Source organism: Typopeltis vanoorti, chromosome 7 (genome assembly GCF_054136105.1).
Source record: "Typopeltis vanoorti isolate ZY-2024b chromosome 7, IOZ_Tvanoo_1.0, whole genome shotgun sequence".
Classification (NCBI taxonomy): Eukaryota; Metazoa; Arthropoda; class Arachnida; order Uropygi; family Thelyphonidae; genus Typopeltis; species Typopeltis vanoorti.
The window spans coordinates 143121874-143138322 of NC_143555.1; the positions used below are offsets into that span (position 1 = coordinate 143121874).

General features: G+C 34.7%; 1 protein-coding gene across 1 annotated transcript in view; it reads left to right on the forward strand.

The window, feature by feature from the left end:
* Positions 1 to 16449, forward strand: part of LOC150105146 (multidrug resistance-associated protein 1-like) — a 475014-nt gene that overhangs the window by 68351 nt on the left and 390214 nt on the right. The window contains exons 6-7 of the mRNA XM_090396181.1: positions 3508 to 3651; positions 6411 to 6469. Coding sequence (XP_090252307.1) covers positions 3508 to 3651; positions 6411 to 6469 — 203 coding nt within the window. The remainder of the gene's footprint in view (positions 1 to 3507; positions 3652 to 6410; positions 6470 to 16449) is intronic.

Consider the following 16449-nt stretch of genomic DNA (forward strand, 5'->3'; position numbering starts at 1 on the left):
AACATGAAATTGTTTTTGTACACTTTTATATTCATGTCAAAGGCACATGCTTAATTATTTCTACTATTTGAATAGAAATATATCTGTTTGTATGTGGTTATTGTTCCTTGTGGAATAATAGCTAACCTGCTAGTTGGCTAAAGGTCTTTCTGTTGTGTATTACATGTAGGTGCTTATGTGTGCATGCATACACATGCTAATCACTTTCTGATCCCTTGAGATCTTGCCAGAGCTGAAACTTCTATATCTTGGTCAGAGATAATATGGCTATTTGTCTCAGCTCTGGCAAGGTCTTAAGAGAGTAAAAAGTATGTATGCATGCACACATGCATATGTAAGCACAATACAGGTAGTACACAACAGAAAGATCTTTGGCCAGCTAGCAGGTTAGCTATTATTCTACAAGGAATAATAATAACCACATACAAACAGAAACACTTCCATTCAAATTGTAGAACTTGTTTCATGTATAAATTTTTCCTGTGTAATCAATAACACAAATAGTTAACATGTGCCTTTGAAGTGAATATAAAAGTGTAAGAAAAACCACATGTACATCTGTATGTTCACATTGATATTTTGTAACATGCCAAACACTTCCACTTTGTCTGTTTTTATGATAATAAGTTTATAGTGCATGTTGCAGTAACAGAGTCAGGAAACTTAGTTTGAAGATGATGCATATAGGAGGCTCCAAGACATAAATGATAGACTGATTAATATTTCATGAGTGGGAGCTTATTATTGTTCTTATGCAGGCTTTTGAGAGTCAAGGATTCATTGAAGAACAGGAACAGCCTCTTCCAAATCACACAGTGCATAAAAAGCTATATTTATCTCTCTTTGAAAATGTTCACTGAAGATGCACTCACAACATTCACTGGTAGCCCATTCTACACAAATTGCCAAACATGAGAAGAAACTGGAACATATGCCTCCTAACCATACACTTACTCAGTTTCCAGTGGCAACTCTAAGTTCTTTCTCCACCTGCCATAAGTTGTAAAATTTCCCTTATGCCTTATCTGTATGATCCCCTTATCATCTTCTATTTCTGTCATATCTGCTTTCTTCCTTGTATTATTCATACTGTGGAGAATGCATTCCCTTAGCCTTTTTCCATATGCATAATTCCATAGGTCTGATATCATCTTGGCTACCCATCACTTGAGCTTTTCATTTGTCTCCTAATTTTTTCTAAATCAAGGTAATCATATCTGAGCACAGTAGTGAAGATATAGTGTTATTGCCTGGAAGAATAACTTCCTTACTCCTGCAATTAGTGTTTTCTTCAACATTGTAATTATCTTATGTGATAACCTAATCTTAACTACCTTAGCAGTGTCTGCTGAACTTCAATTCTCTTTGCCATCAACTCCAGGTCTCTAGCTTCATTATTTGTAGCAGATTATCATTAATAAAATACTTTGCCTGCATTGTCATCAGACTAAAATACATAACTGAACTGATTTATTAAAATTTGCCCATAGAATTTTGTTCAGATCAGCCTGCAAGGATTCTTTATCAGAAATGTTCCTTATTCACCCTTTCTGACTTTGCATAACCAACAAATTTTGTACAGATTGTGTACGTGTACAATAATGTACAAGTATAAACACCGAAGTACTCTACTGGTCATCCTTCTTCTTTCAGACTTGACACCTCAATACATTACTCTATGATATCTGTCAGCCACTTTCCTAAGCCCAAGCCTATTTTGCTTACCCTTTAAGTTTGTATAATTATTTCTTATGTGGAATCCTATCAAATACCTTGGTAAAATAATCCAAAAGTGTTGTGGTACATCCATTACCCTTATCTACTCTGCAATGTCATGCTATTATAAAATGTGAGTATATTTCTAAAGCAAGACATATCATTAACAAAGTCATGCTTTCTTTTGCAGGATATCAAGGTGCCATCTACTCACTTCTGGATGTGGAACATAATTAACCTCTCCAGCACCTTAATGGTCACTCTAGAAATACTGATTTGTCTATAATTGGTTTATTCTGCCCTAGTCCTACTCTTGTGTAAGAGAATTATCTTAGTTTCCTTCCACTCATTAGGAACTGTGCTTGTGTTTGTGACTTTTGAATAGACAAGTCAGAGGCACTGACTTGTCTATTCAAATATGTCTGCCAGAGATGTATACCTTAATGGAAGAATAAACAGAATAGCCGTAGCAAATGCTAAGGTTTTCTTCTGTTGTCATTCTTCCTTTTGCTTGCCATATAGTGAAAAAAAATTCTCTCAAATTTCTCTTTTTCTGTATGACTGACTGTTTTTCATAGTCTATTTTTGCTTTTCTCACCGTGACTGTCACTCTCCTACTCTGCTTTTTATAGTGCTTTTCATCTTTTCCCTTGGTCATCATCTTTCTTCCCACTATTGGATCACATTTTCTTTTTATGTGGCTCTTGTTTCAAAGTCCTAGTCACACATTTAATCAACTTCCATGTGATTTACTCTGTAACTCAAGGAACACCGTCAGATATAGCTTCTTCCAGACATCCTTTCCACATGTTATTCCATAGGTTATTATGTCCTGTTTGCCTCTATTGCTTGTGGTTTTTCATACTGCTTCTCCACCCTTTCTATGCTCTCCCTCCATGAATACACTATATTGATTGCATTCTATTTCTGCAAGATCATCATCTTCTGTTAGCCAGATTTTACTGATGCCAATAATTTTTGGTCTCAATTCATTAAGTAATGTTAAAAATTCATCTCCTTCACTGATGCTTCTGGTATTAGTGAACATTCATGATAATCACCAGGCCGATGCATATTCACATAACTTTCTTGGTTCCAGTAAGCAACCTGAGTTGATTCATAACTAAATTCTTTATCCCAGTGCTGTAATAATTATTTTTAATGAATAGGTGGATATGCATATGATACTGTAAGGGTAGTACAGCTTTGTGACTAGCCTAGGTCCTTCTTTAGTTGGATTGTGCAGAAGTTTGACAGGATGTCATACATAAATCTATTACATAACATTCTGATCCCATTTGCTTCAATTTATCAGAAGTAAGGGAGAACGAAGTGACTATGAGAAATATGAAAGTAGTTTTAGTAGTGAGTAAAAACTGAGTTAAAAGGTGAAAGAAAACTCGAGTAAGTTTTCTCTCACCTTTGGCATTAGATAAAGCCTACTTTAGGGCATGTTTTTTTGTTGTCTATTTAGTAGTTGAGAATTCATCTAGTTCCTATCCATTATTTTTAGATTGCTATGCTTCTGTTTTTCTTTTTGTAATCTTTTTAAATTGATTAAAAATGAAACTATATTTGATGCATTTAGGTGTCTGTTATTTTTAAAGTGCTTATTATTAAGAAATAATAATTTTTGCTGCTTATTTATATAAAACAGGCAAGGTGACATAAATTATGATGGATATGAGAATAATAAATAATTGAAAAATTGTCTGTGTGCTTACTTGCATATGCAATTCATGCAGGTAATCCAGTTTTTAACTTGATTTTTTTAAAATTTGTTTATTTCAGACTCTTCCATATGATGATCGTCTAAATGATTTTGAATATGTCACAATTGTATGTTACTTTCCTTTAATATTTGGAGAATTTCTGTTGTTTTGCTTTTCTGACAGGAATGTTTCTACATATGATAGTGAAGATGAAGATAGAGAAGTAAGTTTAGAAATACTTATATTTCATTTATTTGAAATTATATTAAAAATGAGCAAACTTTTTGAATTTTCTTTTATAATGAAATCCTCTGTGTTAATCATTAGCAGGTATAATAAGTAAAAATCTATGTATACAGCATTCTGCAGTGGGAATTGAAAGTGATCTAACAAAGGAAACTATGAATCATACGAGCATTCATTTTGACATTTACTTACTGTAACATTTCGAAAATAAAATTTTTGTTTGAAATTCATATTATTTGAATGGTACTAACATGGTGAATTTAGAACTGATGATAGTATTGAGATTGGTTGTTGCACTTAATCACCTTGTACTGTATACGCATTGGTCTTTCAAGTTTATGTTGGATGATCCATTCAAATAATTGTGAGGGTACAATCATGTTCTATGTGCATACATTTAAATAAATGTAATAAGGAATAATGTAATTTTTTTTATGTGAATTCCACTTATGAAAAGCTATAACCTACAGTACTTTAATGTACTATAGGTAAAATAAGAGTAAGATAATCTAGAGACTCTTCTCTAGAGACCACACATAGAACTTTTGCAAGGTCTCCAGTAAACATGGTGGTCTCACACCAGTTGATAAAATTCATTTATTATTTGATGACGTTCATAAATATTCATGCTTAATGGTGAGATTTGACCCTACAGCCTATCGGTTGAAGAGTGGATATCCACTTGGACAAACAGGTTAGCTACAAGAAGAAAAATATACAAATAGGGTGTGCAGTATATAGCAACTGTTTTTTGAGCTGAGTTTGTTGATGAGAATGAGTAGTTTTCCATGAGGATCATTTGAATCAGGGCCGGCTCTACCGATGGTGCAACACGTGCATTTGCACGGGGCAACAAGTTTTAGGGGGTGCCAAAATTGCCCTAAACTATACAAAAATAAATCATAAAAATGTCATTTATTCCTTGTCTGTTGAAGCCAGACTTCAGTATGTCGTTAGTTAAATTTTTACATAATAAAACTTCACTATATATTTTTCAAAATCATAATCATTTAAAATAAGGTAGTATTATGTTGCACTGTCAGTGTTAATATCAGACGACGTGACAACAGCAAAATGCCTTCTATCTTGCATTTATTTCCTATTCCATTGTTAGCCGTGAGTTCACCTTGACCTGAGGTTAAATCTCATTTAATCAATGAGACCAAACGATCATTATGAGATAATTGGTCAAGAGTAAACCAATTAAAGAAATGGAATCAAAATACATAAATACAGTTGTGTGGTGATTGTTAATAATACTTTTTTTGATACAGTTATTAGGATTTGACGTTTAAAATAATTTTAGTACTCCAATATGGCTGATAAAAGAAAAAAAAAACTATCAGGTGCAGAATATTGCTAACGAAAATCTGAAAAAGAACACGATATTCAGAAACAAAGCGGGGATTTGCATAGATATCTAAAAACTGAAACAGCCAATGTAGTACAAGAGAAAATAAGAGAAAGAACCAAAACCAAAACTTCTGAGCTCATGGAAAGTACTTCTAATTGCGATCCCAGTAATGTCGATATTAGTAACAACGACGGTGGTAAAATAGGGGAGAAGGGGCAGCAAAATATACTAATGCACAGGGTGGCAAAATTCCTAGGGCCGGCGCTGCTTTGAATGAACTATCAACCGCAGCATTTTCATTTCAAGGTATCATTTACTGCTGGACATTTTTCAGTTCTTGCTACTGCAATGGTTGTTTGATTTGCTTGTTTTAGCTATGATAAGTTGCTGTCAATTTTTCAAGTTTAGTTCTTAACAATAGCTCTCAGTTCAGTCAGAAAACTGAAGGATTTTCTATAACACCATAGCATATAATGAAGTTTTATGTCAGGTTTTATTGCCACCAGTTAGGTATATATACAAAAATATTGTTCAAAAATATTGAAGGAGTACAGGAGAATAGCTGAACCAAAAGATTTTCTTCATTTCTCTTGAAATTAATTCCTGGATATGTATATTTAAAAAAAAATCATGCTATAGAAATCTGCTTATTTTATAATTATCTATATTTATTGCTCACTTTACCATCAATCATTTTGTATATTATTGAATTTTATCCCATATCTTTGTTTGCATTCAAGACATTACAGAATAATAATGTAAATACTTTTATTGAATGATATGTTTTTTTTATATTGTTGGTTTACTTTCTAAACTTCAGGAAGCAGTTCTGAACTAAGTAATTTATATAGCCTATAGACCAGGGGTGGCCACAACGCGAGCTGCATACAGCCATATGAATGTGAGCGTCATGTGGCTCTTCATGATCTACCAGGAAAAAATAAACAAAAAGAGAAGAGGAGACAACAAAATAAAAAAACAGGATTAACAAAAATTACTTAAATAAAAAATTTAATTCTAAACATATTAAATAAAGTTTATTTTGAACAATTGGAATAATTTTAAAGTCAAAACACAATAATTGAATTACTTATTTACTAGTAGAGGCCTTCCTTGTATCTATTTTCCTAGTAAGCTCTTTAAAATTAAGTGTGTAATTAGTCAAAGCAGTTCTTACAAGCTCATTACAACCTTGTCATGCGCACACTCACTTACTCCCGTACCATCGGTCAGAGGTTGCAGCTCTTCTAAATCTTGCTGGAATTATTTTGGCTCCAAAAAGATGCGCAGTTGGCCACCCCTGCTGTAGACAGTCTAAACAAATAACTTATAACATAAAATTACATGCAAAACACTAATTTTTATATGTGGTTCTCTTTTAGGAATGCCCTGAAGATAGAGCATCTGTTATATCTAAAATCACCTTCTTTTGGTTCGGAGGGTAAGTTTTTGTCAAGTTTGATATAAAATTTTTCTTATCAGCTCACATAAAACTAGGATATTATACTTAAATATTTTTAATATTATTTAATAATTATGATGACTTTTTAAATGTGAACAACTTTGCCATTTGATAAACTAAGTAATCACTCATAATTGTTCATGAAGAACTATCCCCCTCCCCCCCCTGCCAAAAAAAATAGACATGTCTACCAAAAAAAAGTATACATATCTACCAATCGACCAACCTTTGCCAGCAAAGGTTGGTCGATTGGTAGAGCCTCTTCTACTAACGGCTCGCAAAAAAGTTAAGCAAGTTTGAGCATGGTTAGTAGTTGGAAGGGGTTCAACCGTTTGATGCTGTTGGCACACTCTCCCTGGAGGTGTCACATAATAATAATAATAATATTGGCAAAGTTGATCATTTTGATTTGGATTATTTAGTCTTTTGTCTGTAACCTGACTTGAACATTTGTGAGGGCGACTAGTAATTTAGCTAACTGTTTAGCAAGTTTGTATTACTAGCCACCTTTACAAATAATTCTTCCTCTTTTGTTAAAAATTCTGTTCACCTAAAAAGTATTTTACAAAACCATATCTTAAAAAGTTCAGAATTTGAACAATTAATTTTAGCAAATTAATGGTTTAACTATATCATTAATTTGCTAAAGTCATATTTTATCCCCCAGATCTATTTGAACTCATGGATAGGCTTATGCGTTCGTCAGACATATTGTAATAGATTTAACGGGTATTGATATGAACACAGATCGATAAGAAAATAACTATTTATTAACTTCAAAGCTATGGCAAGTCGGGTCTGGCAGACCATGCTTTGGATACCCCAGCACATAGGATCAATTGGAAAAAAACAAAAGTAATGCACAGAAGCTTCTAGTCAGAGAGGTTGTTCCTGGAATCAACAGAAGCCTTGAAACATACTCCAAACCTTAACAAGTATGGCTGTATAAATCTACCAAAGATTTGGGAGACAGTCATCCTAAGACCAAATTAATATTTATTACTTTTATTTTATTTTATTTTTTCAAACTTTCTAAGACTATTATTTGGACTACTATTTCAAAACTTTGAACTACTTTTTAAAAATTTTTATTTTTTTTTACCTAGATGGTGCCCTATTAGGACTTGAGTCTTGTGTTGCACGCTGCAATTACTTATACTAGCCCCACTGTTACACCGGATTGTGGTTGTCTTGCATTTGTAACAAACTTTGTGTTGTGTGCTCTGAAGATGCTGGATATAATACCAGCAAAATATTAGCTTTTAAGTTAATAAATAGTTATTTTCTTATCGATCTGTGTTCATATCAATACTGTTAAATCTATTACAACATATATTTGAACTATTTAAATTTACAGTACGTGGAAAGGGAAGATATACAAACAACTAGATGGGCTCCCTCTCCCTTTAGCCAATTTCTACATAGAACACTTGGAAAAACTAGCTACTTGCAAACCAGTGGTTTGGCTATGATATGTTGATAATGTGTTTGCTATATGGCCACATGATCCAGACACGTTGGATACATTTTTAGTGCATTTAAATAGCCAACACTCTAAAATGCACTTCACAATTGAACAAGAAGCTAATGACTGTCTGCCCTTCCTGGATACATGAATTTCATGGCTTCCAGATGGTTCCTTATCTTTTTCTGTTTATAGAAAACCCACACATACAGGGAGATATTTATACAAAGAGCCACACAATCATCCATCTCAACAGTATGGCATCCTAAAAACACTAATTCACAGAGCTAAAGCCATCTGTTTCAGTGACAGTGCTCTTACTGCTGAACTCAATCACCTGTTTCACACTTTCTTAGTCAATGGCTATAATCCCCATAGGATAGAAAATAACTAAATGCTCCCCAGAAATCCCTTCCACTGCCTATCACACATGACTATAGAAAAATTGTTATCATTCCATATGTTCATGGTGCATCTGAAAAGATATCTAGAGTTCTTAATAAATATCAGCTACATGTCATATTTAAACCATATGTCAAATTGTCAACTCTCATTCATTCACCTAAGGACAAACTCTTCTTTATCACATCCAGGAATATATGAAGTGCATTGTTCTTGTGACCCAGCTTACTATAGACAGACAGGAAGAACTGTTGACCTAACCTAGCCTAGTCCAGCCCCCAAACTCTCTTCTTTATCACATCCAGGAGTTTATGAAGTGCTCTGTTTTACCTGGCTTACTATGGACAGACAGGAAGAACTGTTGACCTGACCTAGCCCAGCCAGTTTATGAAGTACCCGCTTCTTGTGACCCAGCTTACTGTGGAAGACAGGAAGAACTGTTGACCTAACCTAACCCAGCATAAAGAAATACATCATCATCTGCAGTTAGAATTGAAGGAGGTACAGGAAGATGGTTTGATATAATGTCAGGTGTGCGATAAGGGTGTACTTTATCTCCACAGCTATTTATCATCTGTATCGCATTATGAAGGAAAATGGTATTAAACCTTGATATCAAAATTGAAGATGTTAATCTTAGCTCTTTACTTTATACAGATAATGTTATACTTTTAAATAAATCCAGGACAAGTTTGCAGGATTCCCTTACCAAATTGAATAACTGGTGTAATAAATTTGGTATGAAAATCAGCATTAAAAAGACAAAGGCAATGAAAATAGATGGAAACATTGAAAACATCAACTGTATCCTGAATGGTTAACTTGTAAAACATATCTGCTATTTACACAAACTTATTAGTGAAGATGGGAAATTAAATTTGGAAATGGACATCAGGAATAGTAAAGCTGGTATGGTAGGATGTCAACTGAATAAATTTGTATGGTATAAGAGAGACATTAGTCAAAACACTAAATTAGCTGTATACAAGACAGTGTTCAAACCAATTTTAACTTATGGATCTGAGATCTGGGTTTTTGAAATAAAACACTTGATCAAAGACTGGAGACCACAGATATGACAGTCCTGAGACAGATTAGATGGCTGTACAGATGCTATCAATGGCAGTATAATATTAAAAACAAGGATATTAGGAAAGACCTTGACATTGTTAGCATTCTGGAATGTATTAGCAGAGCTAATCTCGGGTGTTATCACCACTTAAACAGAATAGGAGAGGAAAGATTAACTATTATAAAATATATACACGTTTACACAAGAATATTATTTAATTTGCCAAATATTTCAGTCTGAATATTTGGCAGATTATTACAGACCATCTTCAGTGGCTACATAGGAATAGTTTTAAAAAACAAGGTGGAATACAAAAATTTGGCAAATTAAATAATATTCTTGTGTAAACGTATATATGTTTTATAATCCTAATGTCACAAGTATCTTTAAAGAATCAAAGATTAACTAAACAAGCGTTCTTTGCCTGGATGGCAAAGATGTAGGTGGATTGATACAGTAAAAAAGTGCCTTTTACGACAGAAATATAAGATCTAATAAAATTGGAATGTTGACAGATAACAGACTGATCTGGAGGAAAATTGTTGTTAGGAAGTTTGTAATTATGCAACTTTTCATGTAGTACTATCATTTTCTTCTTTGAGTGCCATCTCCTATTGGAGGTCGGTGATCACCTTGGCCTATTTTGGATGATCCTCAGCCAGTCTGAACAGTCCCTGAGAGCTCATGCCAGTCTGATGTCTGCCAGCCAAGATTTTCTTTGTCTTCTTTGTCCTCTTCTTCCTTTTATAATCAATTGTAGTGTCTTATATTTTTCTTTACAAAGTAGGTGACCAAGCTGTGCAGTTTTCTTCTTTTTATGGTATTTAAAGTTCATGTGATTTCCCCATTTGTTCCAATACTTCTTGATTGGAGATTTTTGCTGTGCATGGGATTTTTAACATTCATCTGTATAACTACATCTTAAATGCTTCAAGTTTTCTTATTGATGTTATCTTCAAAGTCCAAGTTTCTGCACTGTGTGTACTCTAAGCTCTAAATTTAAATTACAGTTACACAGTGTTGATTTCATCAGCAGAAAATTTTTTCTTGCCATTTCAATTTTAACTTTTATTTCCATTTCTGGATTGCATTCTTCATTTAACCAGCATTCGAGATATTTTAATTTTGTCACTCTTTCTGTTTGTTTCCTGTTTGAGGAAAGTACTGAATTGAGAATTGATTTTTAGCTTATGACCATGAATTTAGTTTTCGTGATATTTATTATTAATCCCTTTTTTTCACTCTTTGTTTACTAGTTCCCAAAGATTTTGATGCTTCTGAATACGAGAGGCGGTAAAGAAGTGTTTGCATGAAGCAATGCTGACTGTATACCTAGAGTCCGAATAATAAATCAAGTAGGGGTTAAATGGATGAATAACACCATTAAGCTTGAGCTGCAAAAAAAGAAACAACTATGGAGGGAATTTAAGGAGAAAGGTGACCGACAGGCACATGAACAGTATAAAGCACAGGCCAGAAGGGTAACAAGTGTGATAAGAAAAGCAAAAAAGGATTACTAAAGAACATTGGCCATGCCGGCTAAAGAGAATCCTAAACAGTTTTTTCGATATGTTGCAAGTAAAAGAAAAAATGTATATGGCAGAATGATTTTAAAGAATGCCGATGGTAGGGAGGTAACCAAATCAGTTGATATAGTTGAATTACTGAGCGAGCACTTTGCAAGAATATATCATCCAGGTGGTGACATTACAGAAATGAATGAACCAATAGATTATACGGGAATTGTGGTGAATGAAGTGGAGGTGAGTAGTCTATTGCAAAACCTCAATGTCAATACATCTGTGGGATTGGATGGTATACCAGCTCGTGTCGTATGTGAAGCGGCTAAAGAATTGTCACTACCCATGACCATCCATTTTGTTTAATTTGAGTCTCGGGTCTGGGTTAGTCCAGAGGGGGTGGAAAGAGGGGAAAATAGTTCCACTGCATAAAGGAAGTTCCAAGACTGCTGTTGTAAATTACTGACCGATTAGCATATCAGGAATCGTTGTCAAGGTCTTGGAAAAATTAGTCAAGAGAAGAATACAGGACTGGATAGATGAAAATGGGATACTAAATGGGGGACAATATGGTTTTGTGAAGGGTAGATCATGCCTCAGTAATTTGCTCACATTTTATAACACAGTGACGGCTGAACTGGATAAGGGTAATGGGTTTACAGTGATTCTACTGGACCTTGCCAAGGCCTTTGACAGGATACCACATGGAACTGTAATCAGTAAACTGGAGCAGATGGGGATGGATATAGGGTTGGTGAGATGGATAGGAGGGTGGTTGATGGAGAGATACCAGAGAGTGGTTTATTTAGGAGTGGAGTCCAAAAGACGGCTTGTGACTAGTGGTGTGCTGCAGGGTTCTGTTCTTGGACCACTACTTTTCAATTTGTTCATTAACGATATAGGAAATGATCTGAGAGGGAGTGTTCACTTGTTTGCTGATGATGCAAAGTTGGGTAGAGCAATTGTGAGTGCACAGGATGTCAAAATTTTGCAAGACGATTTGGATAGTTTGGAGGACTGGACTAGGGAAAATGGATGTCAATTTAATGTGGTAAAGTGTAAGGTTATGCATTTTGGAGTGAAAAGATTAACAGCAGTATATCACATTGGTGGAACTGTACTCCAGGAGATTGATGAGGCCAGGGATTTGGGAGTGTTGGTGGATAGGGAGTTGAAGCTTAGGGGGCACATTGCAAAAGTGGCTAAATCAGCTCATCAAATCACTTGGTTACTGAAAAATACTTTAACAAGCAGAGACAAACAAGTTATTGTTCCACTATATCGTTATTGTTCCACTTGATAAGACCCCATCTAGACTACTGTGCCCAGATATGTGCACCAGGGTTTCTTCTTGATGGGGAAGGAGGCGGAGAGCATCCAGAGACGAGTGACCAAGATGATAGCAGGTCTGTGGAATGAACCTTATGAGAACAGGTTGAAGATTTGTGGGTTGCAAAAATTGGTTGATCGGTGGAAAAGGAGACATTCAAATTACTGAAGGGTTTCTATAGGATTAATCTAGAAGATATTTTTGAGAATAGGATTGGTGGTGGGAGGACTAGGAGCCATACATGAAAGCTGGGCAAGAGTGTGGTTAGCAGGGGTGTTAGAACTAGGTTTTTTACTTGGAGAGTGGTGAATGAGTGGAATAAGCTGCCACAGTCTGTTGTGGGTGCTATGACCGTGAATGAGTTCAAAGCGAGGTATGATAGATACTGTGTGAATGTCGAATAGTTGTTCTTGACATGATGTTAGGGCCTCCCTCGATGAGTCTGTCGACTCCTTGGAGTTGCCTGAAATAATAATATTGTCAGCAAGGAGAGCTGTGTCATCAGCATATCATATTGATATTATTGATGATTTCACCATTTACATTAATCCCTTCTGCTCTTCCTTTTAAGATTTTTTGAAATACGGCTTCTGAGTATATGTTAAAAAGGAGAGGTGACAGCACACATCTTTGCCTCACTCCTCATTTGATGTTAATGCAGTCTCTAATAATGTCATCAACTTGAACATCAACTCTCCCATTTCAATGATCCTGATGTCTTTACCATCTAATCCAATTCTTTTTAATAATTCAATAATTTTAGTATGTTGGACTTTGTCAAATGCTTTCTTGAAGTCATATTTTGATATATTATATAAATATCAGGATTGTGATATACTGTATTATATAAAAATATTAGAATAAGAATAAATGATATAAATATATAATATTAATATAAAAATTGTATTAATATACTGCATCAATCTAATTATATAAATAAATTTAGTTAGTTAATTATTAGCTTTATCTGCTAAAGAAAACTGGAGTGGTTTTTCTTAGGTTTTTCTTTTCATATCAAGTTTTCTTTAGGCATTTAATGATGATCAAATCTACCACTAAAGTGGTAGATTTGATCATCATCAAATTCCTGCTATGTACTCTTGGGGGGGGTGTATACAGGATAATTATGATAGTACTATACGAAAAAGGTACACCATTACTAACTTTTGATCAACGAATTTCCTCCAAATTATTGACTTCAACGTTATCAGATCTTATATTTCTGACTTCTATGGCACCTTTTACTCTATCAATCTGCCTAGATGTTGGTCTTATTCATGCCCACCTGGCGAAAAAACATTTGTTTTGCTAATCTTTCCTCTCCTATTCTGCTTAAGTGACCATACCACCTGAGATTAGCTCTGCTAACAAATTCCTGAATGCTAACAATGTCAAGGTCTTTTCTAATATCCTCGTATTTTAATATGATACTGCCATTGATGCCATCTGTTCGGTCCCCTAATATTTCTCATCATTCTCATATCGGAGGTCTCCAGTCATTGATCAAGTTTTTTTTTTTTCTAACCCAGCTCTCAGATCCATAAATTAAAATTGGTTCAAATACCATCTTGTATACAGCTAATTTAATGTTTGACTAATTTCTTTCTTATTCTATATAAATTTATTCAGTTAACTTCCTACCATACCTGCTTTACTAATTCTGTTTATTTCCATATTTAATTTGCCATCTTCATTAAAAATTGTTGTGCCTAAATAGCTGAAATGGTTTGCACGTTCTATAGGTTCACCATTCAGGATACAGTTCATGTTTCTGCTTATTTTTATTGTCTTTGTCTTTTTATTGCTGATTTTCATACCAAATTTATTATAACAGTTATTCAGTTTAGGCAGATCTTGCAGACTTGTACTGGATTTATTCAGAAGTATAACATCATCTTCATAAAGTAAAGAGCTATGATTAACATCACCAATATTGATATCCGATTTAATACCATTTTCCTTCATAATATGATCCATATAGATAATGAATAACAGTGGAGATGATGTGCACCCTTGTTGCACAACTGATTTAGCATCAAACCATCTTCTGTACCTCATTCAATTCTAACTGCTGACTTGCAGCTTAAATAGAGACCATATGTTGCTTGATATAATGTCCCATTTACACCAAATAACAGTAACGTTTTGAATAGCTTTGCTTTTTGTACCTTGTCATATGCCTTTTTCATATCTACAAAATTAAATACCAGTCCTTGTTACATTCCCAAGATTTCTCAACTATTTGTGTGAAAGTGAAAATCTGATCATAACACAACTTATATTTTGGCTTCAATCCAACTTGTTCTTCACTAAGCTTCCCTTCCACAAGTTTCTTTAGCCGTTTCTCAAGTATCGTATTTACTTGAATATAACTTCCACATTTTTCAAGTTAAAAAATCATGTTGCAAGATATACAGGGTGTTCAGGATAAATTTGACATATTTATAATTAATTATATTTTTCTGTAAGTTACATGTATTAACACACACTTCTCTTCATTTAAAAGTTTGGACCCTTCTTCATTCACATACAAGATGTCAGAAAGGATGGATAGCTGGAACCCACCTGAATCATGGAAGAGAATAACTTGTATCATGATGATTCGTGCCCGCCATCAAAATAAGGATATTACGACTGCTGCCCAATGCTCCCTGAATACAGTAAAAACAATCAGGCATGAACTAGAGACTTGCAATGGTGACTACGAGGATGTAGCAAGAAGAAAGATCCCTAGCAGACGATCTGATTGCGTTCGTACAGCAGAATTCCTCGCAAATCTGCAGGAACAGGTGTTGAAGAACCCTGGCATTGGAATTCGGGCTTTGTTCGTGGAGTTGCTAACTGTAGTCAAGCCCTGGATAACAAGGGTAGGCAATGGTAGGCCGTATGTATGGCAGCAGGATTCGGCCCCTTGCCACACCTCTGGGAAAAGTCAAAAATGGTTGTCTGAAAATTTCTACGACTTCACCAGTCCAAATGTTTGGCCTCCAAACTCCCCAGACCTTAACCCCATGGATTATTTTGTATGGGGCGCAGTTGAAAAAGACACCAATCACACTTCCAGTAATACAAAAGCCCAGTTAATGGATAAAATTAAAACAGTTTTTGCGACCCTTCCCAGGGAGACTGTAGCATCAGCTTGTTCGAGGTTCCGAAGCAGAATTGAAGCTGTGATCGATGCTAATGGTGGTTATTTTGAGTAAATCTTGTTGATAGTATTGTAATTAACTCTGCCTGTAATGTTTTTTTGTCAATTCATTAAATTTAATAGATACAAAGAAGATTTTCTTTTTCCTTACGAAACTGTCAAATTTATCCCGAACACCCTGTATGTGGGAATTTTTGGAAACCAAACTTTTTTCAGGAAAAAACTAAATTGAAGTTTATATTCATTATAATTTATAATTGCTCACATTATTTATAAAATGAATGCATTAAATTTTAATTATCAAAGTTATTTATGTGATTGGCCACTCATCTTTATCACAATATATTTGAATCTTCAGCGACAATTCTGATGGATGATAGCTCTGGATTATACTGTTTGAGAACAATTAGAGAAATGTCATCAGGATCAGAAAACTTATTTAGTAGTTTTCTGATGACTTTTGTCAAAAAACTATAGTTTGTATATGGTGTTTGGATTCCAGTATTGTAGGAAGTGATTTTCCTTAGTCATCTATGTGCAGGAAAATGTGGAAAATTTGAGGAAAAGTGTGATGTCAGGATGTCAGCTTTATTTTTGGATGTAGTACCAGTGGTGCCATCAGGATGAGAGAGAGAGAGAGAGAGAGCAGAAGTTGCATCCAATGACCTTAGCAAGCGACCAAAAGGCACCACTTCCATTTGGACAGAAGGCGAGTTGCCCACTGGTTGCCTTTATGAAATTATGTTGCATGGTTTGGTAAAAGCAGAATATGAAACTGGAGATTCTAGATGCAAGCCACATGTGGTAAGTTGGATTTTTTTTCTTTGACTGTTTTGACATTTTTCAGTTGAGCCAGGGTTATCAGGGATTTGAGTGGGTAGATGCACAATTTGTGTTAGATCATTATTTATAGCAAAGACTTGCTTCTCTCCAGCTTGAGCAGTGGTGTTGGAATAGTGGAGCCAGTTAGAATTGTCGACGTTGAGGTTGCCCAGGAGGATGACTTCACTGTTTGGATAGCT